Source organism: Pogona vitticeps, chromosome 5, assembly GCF_051106095.1.
Source record: "Pogona vitticeps strain Pit_001003342236 chromosome 5, PviZW2.1, whole genome shotgun sequence".
In the NCBI taxonomy this organism is placed as follows: domain Eukaryota; kingdom Metazoa; phylum Chordata; class Lepidosauria; order Squamata; family Agamidae; genus Pogona; species Pogona vitticeps.
In genome coordinates this window covers 17,486,034-17,503,744 of record NC_135787.1, presented here as the reverse complement: position 1 = coordinate 17,503,744, position 17,711 = coordinate 17,486,034, and the positions used below count along the sequence as shown (strand labels likewise).

At 40.6% G+C, this 17,711-nt stretch overlaps 1 protein-coding gene across 5 annotated transcripts in view; it reads right to left on the bottom strand.

Moving 5' to 3' along the window:
* GRID2 (glutamate ionotropic receptor delta type subunit 2) overlaps positions 1–17,711 on the bottom strand; it is a 963,252-nt gene that overhangs the window by 116,560 nt on the left and 828,981 nt on the right. For all 5 annotated transcript variants that reach the window (XR_012087806.2, XM_073001950.2, XM_078394565.1 and 2 more), the window contains one exon: positions 9,691–9,886. Coding sequence is in view for 4 of the 5 variants with exons in the window: in XM_073001950.2 (XP_072858051.2) it covers positions 9,691–9,886 (196 nt within the window). In the remaining variant the exon portion in view is untranslated. The remainder of the gene's footprint in view (positions 1–9,690; positions 9,887–17,711) is intronic.

Below are 17,711 nucleotides of genomic sequence, written 5' to 3'. Positions count from 1 at the left end.
AGGGCCTGGCATGCTGTGGTCCATGAAGAGTCGGACACAACTTAACGACTAAACAACAACAAACACTGTTTGCAGTGCAAGGTTATTTTCCAATATACTAATGCATAGCAGATGTATTTGTTGTTAATGAAACAGTACAAAATTGCCTTTGATGACACTGACCAAAATTCTATCCAGAAAAAGAAAACACATGCTTAAGAGGAACAGCGCAGCACTCCTGCTCTCATCCTGTGCCATGAAGGAGTACTGAAGGGGAGATGCATTGACATTCTGTGACAGCCAATGCTAAGATGCAAAATGCCTGATTTATGGATGTTTAGGGGAGAGCCAAGCCTCCTCTCATTATGTGTTTGCATTGAAAAGCTGCCCCACTCCCAATGTACAACTATTTTCTATCCATGCCACAAGCACATTTAAGCCATTTTGGTTTTCTTCTTCCCTGTGTCTTAACTCCTCTCTCTCTCTTTTTTTTTTTGTCTTCACTGTCCTTGAGCTCAATTACTATTGATGACATTTAATGTCACAATTGTGATGACCCATGGGATTGGTTTATAATGCTATATCTTTAAAAACAAACAACACAACCGTCTCAGAAGCCAATCAGATTTGAAAGGTGGCAAAGGCAGAAAAGTTGAAGGAAAGTAAAGATGGGGGAGAAAAAAAATGAATTTGTTATTAAGAGGATGCTGCAGCAATCATGGAAATAAAATAACACTAAGTGTTTATAGGGCCACAGAAAGGATAGGTTACTGTTCTGGACTTGATCTCCTGCAATACCCAGGCCAGCCTGGCCAGTGCTATAGTCCGAAAAGATAACTTTCCCATGTTTAACATGGCTGGAAAGCATTGTCCAAAAACATGTAATGCAACCACATCACTCAAGTTCAGCAGGATTGGGTCTCATTAGGTCCTGAAGAAAGAATCCACTGCTTCCTGCTTTGAAATGCAGGATGGAAAAAACACACCCTCTTTCTGTCTTTATAATAACAATAATAGTGTGCCATCAAATCAATTCAGATTCATGGTGACAGTCCTCAGAGTTTTCTAGTTACAGCACTCAGAAGTGGCTTATTACTCCGTTATTCTGGAGGTGCTCTGAGACTGTGCAGCTTGCCCAAAGTGATACAGGCTGGCTTTCCCGGGATGCACAGTGTGGAATTGAACTCTCAACCTCAGCCTCAACAGCTAGATGCCTAATTCACTGAGCTCTCCACCCATATCTACTTATATCTCTACCTATATTAAGACCTCTCTCTCTCCCTCTCTCTCTGCTTCTACATGTGCTGAACAAAGAAACAGTTCATCTTCACCAGCAACATATTTCTTTCTTTCAGGCATTCTTTAAGCAGTGAAAATAAACACTCAAAGAGAGGAAGCTTGCTAGTCTCACCTCCTCTATCATCACTTCTGGCCACTCTCCACACAGGGAGGCAAACTTTCTGATACGAAATGTGTCATCAATACATGTGGCTCTTTATGTGATCAGGAACACTGGTTTTCTGGCAGCAACATGCATGATTTTGGGAGGAGCAAAATGTCTTGGAATACTCCTGGGTCTGTGTGTTCAACTGAAAGTATGCCAAACCAAAAACGAAGCAAACACACATACAGAAACCCCCCAAAACCGGAAGGAAATTAGACAGTGTTGTTCATGTTGCACTTGAACAAGAGTATTTTAAAAATATTTAGAAATAGTTTTGTATTGAAAATGTTCAGGTCTCTGGTGTTAAATGGAAAGAAACAGGAGAAGGATCAAAAACACCAGTCCTTCTGCCCTGCTCTTTGGCAGCTGCCTATTTTTTGAGTTGGCTGATCTAAAAGGAACATACTTTACAATGAGGCTATAAGGCATGTGGTTTTTCTATGGCACCTCTTGATGTGTTGACATGCTGTAAGAGACTAAATGTGGCCAGTGGAAAAGCTGACAGAGGATTAGGCATCATTCCTGCCATTGTTATCAAGCTTTCGTGGGTGAGACTGGCTCAGGTATTATTTTGAAAAAAGGTCAACTATCTGACACAAAGCAGCCAAAGAAAATCCACCCACTGTCATTCACTTTAGAGTCACTCAATAGCCCTTGCTCTTCAAAATCCCAGACTAGACAGGAGTAGATAATTGTCAAAATGGGCCCAAGCTGTTCCAAAAGTCATTTAGTCACCTTATAATACAGATGTTCTTTTTCTCCAACCTCTTTTTATAACTTTATTTCTAATGCAACTCTGTGAATATATACAGAACAACCTTCAACTCTGCAGACTTACACATTTTTACATTTTGAAAAAAGGTACAGACCCATATATGTGAAAGGCTAGGATGACATCTCTTGGCAGATGTCTCTTCCATCTTCTCATCTCACTCTGGCTCTCTGTTTTCTTATGTAGGTGGATTTACTTATTATGCCATGCTCTTGGCCTTCACACTATATTAAGCTTACAACATTGATGACAAAGGGGTAGGGCTCCTGGGTTTAACTATGTAATGCGCAAGGGCCATGTACTGTACTGTACTGTATTCTGCACCACTGGCTAATATGACTGTTATCTTTGCCCTCTGCCATTGTTCATACATAAACAAAAACATTCATTTCACCCAACTTTTTCATATCCAGACTAGTACCTAATAGATTTATGTTCATGCAGGAATCCAAGACTATCAAAGGTCCAACTGAGAGACCTCATTGTGCTTAAAAATCTGATGTTTTCAATTACATTTTACTGTGGACAATTTCATGACACCTTAGTGTAGGTTCCCAACCTTGAGTCCCCAGATCTTCTTGGACTAAAACTCCCAGAAATCCTGGTCACCACAGCTAGTGGTGAAGGCTTTGGGGAGTTTTAATCCAAGAACATCTGGTGACCTAAGGTTGGGAACCATTGGTGTAGGAGAACAGTATTGGTGACATCATTAAACTGTACTCCACTTTGGCCAATGGTTAACTAACACAGCCACAATGGAAGCAGACAGCAAAGTACTGCTTCATTCCAATCAGAATATGAATAGAAAAATAATTTTTACAAAGAGGAAGAAAAGCCCAGAGCCAAACATTTCTCCTATTGTTTATGTACCCAAGTAGAAGTCTGAATATTAATGTCCTAGGTTTGGGAGAATATGACAAGCTTCTTTTATTGTGAAATTCAAGAGCTTTATTTCAGTTGACAGTAATTCACAGTTTTCCCAGAGGCTAAATATTTTGTATACCAAGCTAAATGCATTGAGGTATTATTTAAGCACATCATGAGTCTGCCATACTCAGTTAGGAAAAGGTACATTTTTTTTTCACTGTAGATGACTAAAGGAAAAAGGCAGAAATTGTAAACTGGGGTAGAATCATGTTCTAAGACAAATGATAGAAGACATTTGGAACTACATGTCAAGAAGGAAAGGCAGAGAATAATAATGACAACCGCAATGTGTTGTGTTTGTGCTAAATGGTCGAAAATTAAGTCACATTGCAGTTGATGTGGAAAGTTAGGCATGGCCAGCCTAAGCGCCATTGATTTCAATTATGTTGGGGTAATGGCAAATGTTATGTGGCATTAATGTAGTGCTTAGGGTGTAACTAGGTGGGGGTTTGTTCCACTGTTTGATCTACTCTGGGGACATAATGGTTCGCTCCCTTCCCTGGTGACCACACAATATACAGGCCATTGCTAGTGATTGATCAATGCCTACCTGCACCTATTTGGCTTCTTCTCAGGGGCTAATTTTGTGTGGATGTGTGCAGGTAGGATTTCTCTGCTTTGGTTCAGCCCCAGCAGGTGTGATCACTGGGATCGAACCAAAACAGATGGCTTAAATTGTCATCTTAAGCTCCTTCACAGTCTTGGGAAATGTAAAGCATCTTCCTGCTTCTCCCACGGGAGACAGACAAGAAGCAGGAGGGGAAAACAAGAGGAAGCAAAAAAGAGATCTCCTTTCTTTCTTTTTTTCATTATAAAGTGCTGTTTCATTTTGATGGCAAGCCAATGCAGTGATATGTCACTTACCCATAAAATAAAATAAAATCCAGCATTTGCCCATTCATCACATGAGAGAGCATGGGGCATGGAGGATGAGAGGGAGAAACGGGTGAACTAGATTTGCTTTGAGATGTTGCGTGTCTTCTTGTCCTGAATACACCCGATCCTTGTGTGTGGACATAAGGATCACTCTAAATGTCAGATTGCACTTCCAAGAGCATTGTGGCACAGTGGTTGAACTGCAGCATTGCAGTGAAGACTCTGCTTATGACCTGAGTTCCATCCTAGGCTCAGGTAGCTGGCTTGAGGCTGACTCAATCTGAGGTAAATACACTGAGTTTATCCTGTTTAGTTTGATCCAGCCTGCGACAACTTCATTTTCTAGTTGCACCCTTAGTTATTTAATCTGTTATATTTATATCCAACTTGTTCTCCAATGAGCTCAATTTGACACACAAGATTCACCTTCTCCTGTGAGATAGGAGAGGTGGAGAATATATAACTGGCCTGACACTATCCAATGAGTTTCGTGGTTAAGTAGGGATTTGAAACCATGTGTGTTGGGCCCTAAGCCCACACTCTGACCACTACCCCATACTGAATGCAGTTTTCATATATTCACTTGAAGTCTTGCAAATAGATGTTAGGAGACTATACGCCTCTTGCAGGCATTACTGTTGCAGGAGAATGGAACATGCAAGGAGAGAAAGATCTAACCCTGCTGCTTCTCTGTCACTTAGGTCAGTCAATTGCAAATGAGTTTGAAGATGAGTTGTTCTCATCGGGGGTCTCCACATGTGCAAGAAAGCTGGGAATTCTGGACTCTTGTTAATGGGGAATCCTACACACATACAAATATTTCACATCAGCTTCACTAGTATTTCTATGATGTAAGTCTGTGGTCCCTAACCTTGGGCCTCCAGATGTTCTTGGACTTCAACTCCCAGAAATCCTAGCCAGCAGAGGTGGTGGTGAGGGCTTCTGGGAGTTGCAGTCCAAGAACATCTGGAGGCCCAAGGTTGAGGACCACTGATGTAAGTGACGATGAGGGCAAGTTGGGTATGACAGCTCCTTCCTCAAACGTTGAGAACTAATTTATTGAAGAGGGTTTACATATTGCTATGCCTTCCCCACCAATTTGAAGTCCAAGTGGCCAAAACCCTGTTGGGATTTTACACCAGACTAAGGCAAATGGCGTGACTTCTGGAGGCAAATGGTCTCAAATTAAGAAAACACCATTGTATCACCTGTTGCACGCCAAACTGTGAAATTCAATATGCAACAAATATCTATAGTGATTTCTCAGCTTGAGACAATTCCGATTCAAACATTAGTGTTACACTTTCAGGCATAACTAACAATATATTGGCTAGTAAATGCAGTTGTATTTGCAGGCTTTGAGTCAGCTTTTGCTCCCCTTGTTACCTTCTCTTGTTACACATCCCACCTCTCTCCATCGTTGCTTCCTGTTTCCTCACTCTTCCTCGCTTCTCTCTCTTTCTGATGGTATCTTGGTTACAAATTTCACGGGGCACAAAATCGTGTATGTTTTGCTTCACGCAAGGAACTCTCTAAAGTACTGTGCATATTGATGGTGTTATAATAATCACCACCACTTGCTATACTGGGATAAACTTATTGTACCAGTTAACAGAATGGATCACACCAGAACAGAACATGCACAACACCTACTATAGTGTCATTTAAGACACCCGCTTCATTATAGCTCTTTTTCATAATGCTAAAATGAAACATTAAGTGCAACAACTTAGTTTTATAAATGAAGCATGCAGTTTTAAATTTTACCCACATGCAGTTAATCTTCTAATACTGGCAGTTCCTGAACACTGATTGACTTTCCGTAGAGAAACAGACTTGAGATACCAGATGACTATCTCGGTATGCAATGGACTAAATAATAATTATTTGACATCAGGTGGTTTCTGATTTATGCTAACTGCTCAGTAGTTTTCTAGGTATTGAATACTCAGCAATGGTTTATGAGTCCCTCCTTCTGATCGCACACTAGGAATGTGCAGCTTGCCCAAAGACATACAGGTGGCAGATCACTTAATCCTATCACCTCCACTCATATGATGGATGACCATGGCCTTTTTCCTGGGCACACAGTGAAGATTCGAATTCTCAGCCCCTGGCTCCACAGCCAGGTGCTCTGGCTCACTGAGCTGTACCAAATAGGAAAATAGGAATCATGGCTTGTAAATAAATCAGTGTTTATCACGCTCCAGGAGGGCTGTCTAGGTGTACAGATATATATATACTGAGCATGCCCTTTAGCTTAGTATGGGATGCTAAAACTAAAAATGTTCAGAGGAGGGTTAAATTGAAAGCATGAAGAAGGAAAAGGTTTAGTCTTGACCTCTGCCTGTTGCTGTCTCCACATGAACAACAGCATGAAAAGGATCTCCACTCACGTGGAGACTGCACTTGTGGCAAAATATTTCCTCTTCAGATAGTGCTTCTCCCTGTGGGACAGTAACAGGTCGGGATCACCACTAGTAGCAGGTATAGATTCCCTCCTCATGCTTTCAAGTTAGTCTTTTGTGTAAATAAAAGGCTTGAGTGGAACTTGAAAGTGGAAGGTTAAAAACCTAAAACCAGGACTGAGAGAGTGTGTGTGTTTGAGGTCTCATCTCATAATAAGGGTGAGGAAATTTTATCACTCCACATATTGGTGTACTATAGTCCCAGGAATGAAAAAACATTTGAGTGCTTATCAGATCCTTATTCCTTTGAAAGGGAGCAATGGTACCACAGAAAGGTGTGCGCTGGGGAAGGGAGGGAGAGATTGGCTCAGCACTAGAATGGGCCATATGGAGCCTCAGGCATGTCTTCAAAGGGTGAGGAGATCTGGAACACAGCCACAGCTGACAAACCGCAGTGCAGCTGTTTCTGTGTCTTTAAAGAACTCATTCAGTGCTAATTTACTGCATTATTTGTTTTGCATAGTGCAGATTGTCATCAGAATACAAAAGTGATGTTCTTGATTTTTATTCCCTTTGAAGGCACAAAAGCCATGCCACTGTTGAATTCTTCTAGATTTTCAACAGAGCAGGTTGCATACTGTGCTTTTATTTATTCATTTATTTGTCCATTCGTTCATTTGTTTGTTTGTTTGTTTGTTTACACTTTGCAATAGAGTTGTGGTAGAAATGTGACTCTACAGGCTGTTTATGCATGGATATTTATCGGCTGATGACCTCAGTGCCGTTGTTATAACAAATATTGCTGAAAGAATTTTCATATCAGCTTGACTCTCACACCGCACATTTTAGCTGAGTCGGCTTAGGTCACTAGTCAGGATCAAGCAGAGATAAACGAAACAATGCATATACTCGTGCGAACAAGGCCTTGGGTCATTGAGAAAACCTCTGGGGTTTGCCCTTGGAAGCTCCTGGAGCTATGAAACGTTGATGAAGTGATTCGTAGAGAGAATTACAGAAACATTATGGAACTGCACCTTGTCTCCACCATGGGTCAGCCTGGTTCCATGCTGTTTTTTTTTTCTGACAAAAGTAATGTAACTAAATATTTACTCAGTGTAAACATCTATTGTGCTTCCTCAGTTAGTAGACTCAAGAAGCAGAATTTTGGACTTTTGGTCCTTGAGATAAAGATCATGGTTATGCATATATCCCCATCTTATTCTTCCGCCCACCTACCTGTCACCCTAAATGCTGTAGAACAGAGACAGAGGCAATTATTGCTCAGAAGTGCTACTTCACTATACACAGATCTCTTCCTTAGAACTAAAGCAGACACAACAACAAAACATAATTTTCACTGGCTTTTGAACTGTGTGCTCCTTGCAGACTATACAACACCACACAGAAAGGTGGTGTGTGTGTGTGTGTGTGTGTGTGTGTGTGTGTGTGTGTGTGTGTGTGTTTACAGTGGGGGGCATTCAGAAATAGTGTATGGCCCTTCTCTTAAGGATCAGAACTGTCTCTTGAGTTTACCATTTCATTCTGTACAACATGGATGTTTGCACTGAGATAACATTTAATGGGGTAAGTCTTTGGAAAGAGAATGTTCCTAGACTGCCGTAGTCCTTCTTTGGGTCAAGAAGTCCAAGGAAAAGGAAATTTGAGGATATACACAGTGCTACCCTCTGCTGCACAACCACAGATAGTTTTAGTATATCAGAGGTTAGGAAAAGAGGTTTCCAGGTCAAAACTGTCAATTCAATGGTGTACAACTTGTTTTTGATTTCTCTGTCTAGGTTCATGACTTGCACCATAAATTCTTGCTATGACTACTGCACATGGAATGCCACAGGTTACTTGTGCGAACTAGCAAGGAAGATGGGTTGCCTTAAGAGATCAGTGGTGGGCTCTCAACAAATACCTGTGCTGTTCTCAAGCAGAGATAGAAAATGAGTACTTCTAAGTCATGTAGGTACCTGCAACTAGGTGTGTTTTAGGTAAATGAGGAAGGTAACAAATACTTAAAAAGTTAAGAACAATAATGTAATAAGTTGTGAAAGCATTACTTCCTAGATATGACATGGTTTGTAGTTACATTCAGAAGTTACTATTTAAGGGTATTTTAATGCATTTTTATAAGCATTTTAAGAGGAGTTTTTAAAAGTATACCATTATCTGATCAAACCTAGGTCTTTTTTTGTATTTTTGAATAATTTGTAAGGTACAATATTAGAAGTGGTCTCTCTGACCACTAGAGAGTCAGAGAGAGTGTATCAGTGTATTTTTTTAGGCCTAGTAAAGAGAATGTGAAGTGGTAATAACACAGAGCAACTAATTACCTGTGTGATTGAAGTAATGGTAACAACACCCTAGCTGCTAAGAGGTAATGAGTAATGTAATAAATGCTTATTAAAATGACATTCTGAGCTCTGTGCTTTACTCATCTGGGCTAGATTTTGCGACTCTCATTGATTCTGCGGTAAAATAAAACTCCTAGTGCCAACTCACTTGCCACTCAGTGTGCTTCAATAGAATAAACATATTTTGAAACAGATTCTCTTAAACTATCTTTAAAGTAACCATCCTGGCCTTTTGATGAAATCATGCCAGTGGATGCGTCAACTAAGTGTGCAATTTGCTGCCATAAAACTGAGGGTTGTTCTGTATTCAAGAACGAATTTGCATCCAATTTTCAGAACACTTCCAAGTAAGAAGCTTCACCAACTCCCTAAGCCACACTGGCCCAATGATGGGCAAGAAAGAAATGTCTTTGGTTTGCTGTGCTGCAGCTGAGGTCATAGGACTTGAGAAACAAACTAATGAAGAAGCTACTGCTTCTACTTCTTGTTAAACAGGAGTTCTAAAGTTAGAATGTGAATTGCTGAATTGTAACCTGGAAACATTATTCCTCTGGACAAATAAGCTAAATCTGTCTCCTAGAGCAAAGACCAAGAAGTTATCCTAACCTCTGTAAATAGTTATCCTTTCCTTGCTTTTAAGAGAACAACAAATAATCAACATACATACTATATAGCCGCCTAGAGTGGTCGAAATGACTAGATAGGCGGGGTATAAATACAATAAATAAATAAATAAATAAATAAATATATTCAGAAGATCTTTTGGTGAAGTGGAAGGAAGTTTTTTTGATTTGAAACTGAAAACATGAAACAAATTAAGTATTCTCAAATCTTAGGCTACAAATCAGACTCATACAAAATCACCATCACTACCACCGGCACATACCCAAAATCAGCAAAAGAATAGCAGGCCCCTGTCCTTACCTTTTGGATGCCTGCCTGGGATTCTTGCACATTATTCTCAGATCCGTTACTTCGATTAATCATCTGCCACAATTTGGAATACATGTTGTTTTTCTCAAATGGGTTCATGCCTTTCACCCGGACGTGTTCATAGACTGCTGAATCTAGAACAGTGCCATAAGGAATATCGGTTTGCCTTGAGAGATCTTGGAGAGACCTGAAATGTTGGTGAAGGTAAGAAACACAAGAGACATGATTCCAAATTTTAAATGTACTGGAACTAAAGGGCAACATGTACATATGACAACAATCGTCAGATCATTTTTATTTTGCTTCATTTTATCCTTAAAAGTCAAAGCAAGGCTAAGAGAATTGCTTCTATAGTTTAAGGCACAAGGGAAACTACAGAGCTAGAGAGAAAAGAAAAGAAGAGGAAAGGAAAAATAATAAGAGAGACCTGGAAGGATCAAGGTAGTATCAGTGATTTTCTTTTAAAGGGCAAAACAGAGAGGAAGGGAAGTTTTGGGGTGTTGTTTATTTCATTCATACCTTACCTTAGAGATCCAAAAATCTCTAAAGTAACTCAACACATTTTTTAAAAAAGGTTGGAAGCAATAATTGAAAGTTAATGCCTAAAGTCATAAAAAAGGGGAAGGGGAAAACAAGTGCTAAGATTTATTTCTCTTGATTGATTTGTTAAATCTGCATCATACATTTACGCCAATGGTGTTCAAGGAGTGACTCATAGCAATAAAACACAAAACAGCATTCAAAAATAGCACTCACGATGCATCCATCTTTTGGACTTCACACCTGCCTACCTAACCGGAGACAGAAATACGTCCTCTGGCACAGCTAAATGACACCCTATGGTCTGGTCTGGTTTGCACATCATAGCAAGTCAGATCTTATCACAAAATTACCATTGTGCAGGTGGCTAGATTGCTCCCACATGGTTTTTTTGTCCTGCCCACTGGAGCAGCTAAACAAGGTCTGGACTCTTTGTCCATGATTTGTTCAGCATAAAAATCAAAATGGCTTGTTTCTTTCCCCCAAGCCAGAATCATAAACCAACAACAAAACATTGGCTTATGGCTCTGGGTCATTAGGAAAAGAATAAGGGAGAGACCCAGGTTCAGATATCACATTAAACATGCCATAGACAGATAATGAGGGTGATGAGGATTAGGATGGCGTACAAATACAGTCACCATTAGTGACCAGATGTACACTTAGAAAACCTGGATCATGCTGCCATAAAATTCCACAACTACAAAAAGCAGAATCCACATTATCCATTAAAATCTTTAGTTAGTTGTGTGCTGTCAAGTCAGAACCATCTTATAGGCAGAGTGCCTGCTCCCACCTAGCTCTACTCGTGTCATTCGATCAAGCCAGGATGGGTGGCTGAGGGGCTTGACCCTGAGAGAGGCCCGGAAGGCGAGAACTAGAAACCGGGCCTTCTCTGCAGTGGCCCTTCGCCTCTGGAACATCTTGCCCCCTGAGATGTGCTTGGCACCCTCGCTGGGAGTTTTTAAGAACAAGCTGAAGACTTGGTTCTTCAGGCAGGCCTCCCCCCCCCCACTTCCATTGCTTAGTTCCCTGTGTTTTCCCATCTTGGACTTTGCTTACTTTTCTTTTTTGTTTGGATATTGTCTGTTTTAATTCTTGTTTTATATTGCTGAGACTGTAAACAGACCAGAGTAGATTCATTTGAATATAGATGGGCGAGGTAAAAGCCGAATAAACAACAACAACAACAACAACAACAACAACAACAACAACAACAACAACAACAACAACAACAACAACAACAACAACAACAACAACAACAACAGACTTTTCAATGTAATGAGATATTTAAGGAGTGGCTTACCAGTTCCACTCCTCCAGTGCGTTTCTATGGCTGAGTGGGGATTCAATCCCCAGTCTCCAGGGTCCTAGTCCATTATTCTATCCACTATACCAGACTCAGTACCCATGTAATGCCTTAGGGATTTTTTCCCAACAATCTTTTGAAATATTATTGTTGTAAAAAGTTAAAGGTAAAGGTTCCCCTTGACATTTAGTTCAGTCATGTCCGACTCTAGGGCGTGGTGCCCATCCCTGTTTCCAAGCCATAAAGCCAATGTTTGTCTGAAGACAGTTTCCGTGGTCATGTGGCCAGCGTGACTAGACACAGAATGCCATTACCTTCCCACCATGGTGGTACCTATTTATCTACTCGCATTTTGCATTTTGCATGCTTTCGAACCACTAGGTTGGCAGGAGCTGGGACAAACAACGGGAGCTCACTCCGTTGCGTGGATTCGATCTTATGACTGCTGGTCTTCCAACCTTGCAGCACAGAGGCTTCTGTGGTTTTACCTGCAGTGCCACCACGTCCCTTAATTATTGTTGTACTGAATTCTAATATCATCATATTCTCATGGCTCTGAAAGGCTTACTCCCTATCCTTTTTTAAAAAAAGCCCTGATTTATCCTGGAAAAAGATACTGCTGAGATGGCAAAACTATTCTCACCCTTAGCTGGTGGCAGATGGAATAAGCCTGGAAATGTCTACATGTGTTGTATCACTAAGCTTCAATTAGGGATGCTGGCAAGTCTTTGGGTTCGAGTCCCAAGTCCAGGTCTTTGGTTCCAAGTACCAAGTCTGAGTCCTTGGTACCAAGTACCAAGTCCCAGTGGCAAGTCCCTAATAAAAACAACCCTTCCCCCCTCAGAAAAAGGGAGGAGTGGGTGGATACCAAGTCACAAGTGAAGTCAGAGTCTTTGGGGGGAAAACTGAGTTCAGTCTTAATTGAGTCACTGACTTGACAAGTCCTGCGATTCAAGTTCCCGTCCCTGGTTGCAACTTCGACCAAGTTATAGGAATGCCAGCTTCCAGCAGTTAACTTCTAAACAAGAGATGGTAGGATGAAGGACCATCATTTTGTCCTTTACATCAAGCAGCAAAATGCAAAGGGCCAACCTTGTTATTCTTGCGCCATTTTCTATCTGCCTATAACCATTTACTTTTGCATAGATGTATGCAAATGAGAATCATTATAGATAGGTTCTTCAAATCATTTTTCTGATGGTCCCTGAAAATCTGCAGACAGGACATATTTTCCCTCTATTTACCCATCCTTGTGGACCACTTAACTGTGCTTTTATTTTTTTCTACATGACATTAATTAGACTTTCTGAAGGACTACTGCAGCCTATCACCTAAGACCCATTAAAGCTTTGCTGGTGCAAATTAGCTTTATGTTAAGTGCACAAATCTACCTGATGACACTTAAGGACAGATAAAAGATGTGTGCAGTCTTTTGAAAAGCTTACAGGGAATGAGAAAATGCTTGCATAAGAAATTGGAAAATATTAGCAGAAATGTATAAGATGACACAGACTTCAGAGGGCATGAGTCATAGAATTTTAGAGTTCATTCTCTGCTCCAGGAATGTGTGCAGAACCACAAAATTCATGGACAAAAAGAGACTCTGTTTTGGGGCAATGTATAAATGTATAAATATTTGCCATGTTGTCCCACTCTTATGTCTGAGGAAGTGGACTTCCCACATTAAATTATAGCAGTTTGTCTCCAATGTTTTGGGTTTTTTAATTTTTCTTTTTCTTTTGTTGTTCCCTAAAATTCATGTAATAACCCTGAGCACAATCCCTTACTCTTGGCCCAACCTGACTCAAAAGTATGACTAACCTGAAGATAATAATAATGTTGTGTACCTTGATGAAATTGTTCAATTTTGGTCATTTTTAATGAAATTCTGGGTACAAAAATAATGTAGGAATTACATTGCTCAGTCAGAACAAATATTAGGAATGGGATTTTTGGCTTTTCTGGACCACAGCTACTCTAAGTCTCCATTCAGTTATACCTACCTGACAAATACCTCAATGTGATACAGCTGGGGGAACGGCCTAAATTAGAAAACTCTGAGGCTTAACTAAGCCAACCTGTCTCAGTGTCTTATTCAACATGAAGGCTTCTACAAGAACAGAAGGTGTTGGCCTAGCTAAGCCTCAGAGCCTTCTGATGTAGGCCTTTTTCCCAGGTACATCAGAATGAGATGATTATCAGGTGCCTGTAGGAAGGTTGAATTCCCAGAATGAAGGTTTTTTTTGGGGGGGGGGTGTCAGGAAAAGCCCACCCCTACCAAGCATTCTGTCTACAACAACAAGGCTTTTTTTGTAAAATTGTGAGCAGAACATGGTATAATAGAGATTTCTGTGTAGCAATCAAGATATACAATTCTTCCAAGCATGGAAGCCCTATTTGGATTTTCATAGGTATACTGCTATCTTCTACAGATCTATGATATCTTTCCACACCCACCTTAAACTGAGGCCCCTGATCACTTAACATAGCTACAGGTTGTTGAAGAAGAGAAGGTGTAGAATGGGATAGCTTTGGTGGCATGCATAGGAAGTAAAGGACATGCAATTTATTGCTTGTTTTGTTGACTGTGGGGCAACAGCAGATGCAGCCTTTTCTCTGTATACCACAAATGACTCCCTGAACATATAACAAGGGAAAGGCTATATGAAGAGATTAACTCCACCCTCTCTATGATTATCACCATGTAGAGCAGGGGTGAGAAACTTAGCTGTCTAGATATTTAGGTGTAAAATTCCCATCAGTGCTACCAATATGGTTTGTTGTTCGGGATTATGGGAGATGCAGTCCAAAATATCCAGGAGGTCAAACGTTCTCCTTCTCTGATCTTGCAATATTCACAAGAGTCAGTGACAGTGTATTTCACTTTCCCTTCTGTTTCAATATAACTTGGTCTATCAGGCTACAAGCAGTGTGACATTTCCTACTAAAAATAAATCAGATGATGGGGTGAACAGCAACAGCTGGAAAACTTTTACTAGATCTTACAGTATTTGTCCGTTGAGCTTTAGCCAGAATCAGTCAATAGCCAATCTGCTGATGGAAAAAGTCCAAGGGAACACTATGCTGGATCAGGATATTCCTTTGGGCCAAAGATATTGTGTTAATGAGCAGCTGGGCAACTGTGATGGTTTTCCTGAGAGTAGTACTGTTAAGTGTAACTTGAAAGTTATAAATGCCTTCCACTTCTGGTTGATGGTCTCAGAATTCCGGGCAAGCCTGTGCACATCTGTGCTTCCATAAAATGAGATTCACATTCATTTTGTCAAAGCTTTGAAGGTTTGTGATGAAAGAAGCTGTAAAAATGTACTGCAATTTCGAATTTTGGGCTGCCACCACTTTCCTTAATAAGCTTCTTCGTCTCCTGATGGTGCTCACCACAACATATCTTGTTGTATATCATAACGTCCTGTAATTGCAAGGTACTCACTGTGTAGATTATAGGAATGGGATAGGATGAAGTGGGTCTCCTGTTTCTAATGAGAACACCTTACAAATTTTAATCAGTTGCTTACAAGACTCAGTGTAGCTATATAATTCCCCAAGATAACAGCCAACACAGCAATTTCTTACATGGGCTGCTGTTAATATAAATGATAGGTGCAACAGATGCTGCAAAACAGTCCAGTGGGATACAGGAATGGGAAAAATGTTTTCCATGCACATCTTTAAAAATCCATAAGTTATTCTTTCATCTCTCAAATGGTAAACCAAAGCAATGTCATAAACAAGTTTCTTTTCCCACTGTTTCAGCAAAACCGGAGACAAAAACAAAATGAAAATAAATGAAGATTATGAGTTGACTTTGTCTAGAGGGGAGGGGTATAAATCTAAATAAAGTAAAGTAAAAGTATGATATTGAGGGGACAAATTAACAATCTACATCTAGTGGAGGGGACATAATTAAGTGAAAGCCATCCAGAAGGTACTGGATTCAATCCTTGACATCTCCAGGTACTGTAAAAGATGGGGTAGCAGGTAACATGAAAGAGCTCTGATGAAAACTCTTCAAAGCCACTGGCCAGAGATTGGAAAACATATAGGGGTGTGCTCTTCCATGTTTTTGGACTACAATGCCCAGAATTTTCCAAGAATTCTGGAGTTGCAGCCCACAAACCCAAATTCTTCATTCTTTATTGCTGCATGTCCTACAAAGCTTTCCCAAATCAGGTTTTGCCCATCCAGAGAAGGGCTTCAGAGGTGTCAACCTCCACCATCTGCTTCTCTGGCCATTATGTCTTGTTTTTGATTTGTAAGAAAAGCAAAGGAAAAGAAAGCAAGCTGGTCTTTCCTGGGAGTCATACTTCTTTGGGAATCACCTCAGTACAACCTAATGGGCAGCAAGATTGCAACTCTCAGGAAGTACCAGGGCAGCTTCCGGGGAACAATAATCCAGAAACATGAAACACCGCTGTTGGAAAACTTGCTTTTTGAGATAATAGCTCCCTGAATCTCCTAGCCCATGGCTCTGCTGGTTGGAGCAGTTTGGGGTACTATTGCCCAAAAGGGAGCTTTTCTAAGCGGTGCCGCTGATCATTAGAAATCTTGGCTATGGCCAAATATATTCCTACAACTTTTCATTGCTTTATTATTCTGCCAAATTCACCATATCCAATAATTAATAATTATGTCCTGCCAAGTCAGTTCTCACATGGCGATCCTATCACAGTTTCCTACTGGCATTTGGTGGTTTTCTGGGGCAGCACAAGGTCACACAAGGTCGGCACTTAACCCCATCAGGCAAACACACTTTGCTCTGGTGATCTCAGCCATTACCTTTTCCAGGAGGCACAATGCGCTTTCAGATGCCCACCTCCTGGCCGAACAGCCAGGTGCTCCAACCCCGCTGAACGATACCACCTCACAAGATGGCCAGCACAAATACATCAGGTTCAACAGGCCAACAGGAACATAAAGCATGGCTCAAGTCAGGATGAGAAATGCCAATAAGAACATCTCTCCTGTCACCACAATGAAAGGGACAACCTGCTTTGGTAATACTGTAACTTTATTAGTGAAGCCAGCAGCACTCAAATGCGAGAACTTTCCCAAAGAATCCTAGCATGAAATTATAAAGACTTTAATTCCTTTGGACTCTCCCTTGACTCCCTAAATTACAATTTCATGGAGAACAGGCAGGGCTAGTATAATACATTAATTTAAGGACATGGCACTACAGCAGTTTTTTTTTTTAAATTCAAAGCAGATGTTCCTGTTGCACAAACGCCCTGTCAAAAATCTACCCCACAAAAGCCAAACACAAATCTTCAGGCCGAATGGTTGCTTTTAGTGTCTGTTATACTGCAGTCAATAGGACCTGCAGATTTTTAGCACTGATGAAAGTGAAGAGGAGGAAAGTTTTAAAAAAGAAGAGGGTTTTATTTTAAAAAAATCATTTGGTAGGTTGATTCAAGTACGGAAACTAAACACTTCCTAACCCTTATACAAATTGTTCTGTTACACTGCTTGTCAGGCTTGCCATATAACTCCTTAATGAAGAGATGTGCACAGCCTATCTGTTCCCCCCCCCCATGCACATCTATCCATTTCCAAATGCACATTTTCCCCCAACTGCACATTTTTTCTCCATCTGCAAGCTAATTTTCTCCTCCCCCATATTGCAATATCTCAAGCAAAAATGCCTTAGTAACAGAAGGTAAACCCTATATGTCATTAGTTGGTTTGTTTCTGCTTTGGTTGTTTCTGTTCTCATACTTGAAGATGTGCTGTGGTTCCAATCTAATTTGTGTGTTGTTGCAATAGTTAAAGTGGTTTGTAGGTTCAAAATGCTGGATAATTTTAGAACAGTAAAATCTGATTTTCATCCCTGACAATAGGAAAATCCTGAGCAGCATAATGGCCAGAATTGTAAAGTGCTGATTACATACGAGCTGCAAACTTTGAATCATCTTTACATGATTGTGCAAGGCAAACAACAATATGTCTCCTGAGTCTGAAGGTGCTATTAGAGCCATCTTGTTGCACATAATTTGTCATGTGCAGGAGCAATTAGTCACTGAATAATGAGGCCAAGGTGGCTATTTCGGAAGCATTCTTATTTACGATTCAGGGAACACTATGCCCATGCTGTTTCCTCTTCTCCTCCCTCTTGCTGCAGTTGTAAGGATTAATGCCAGGTAGGCTG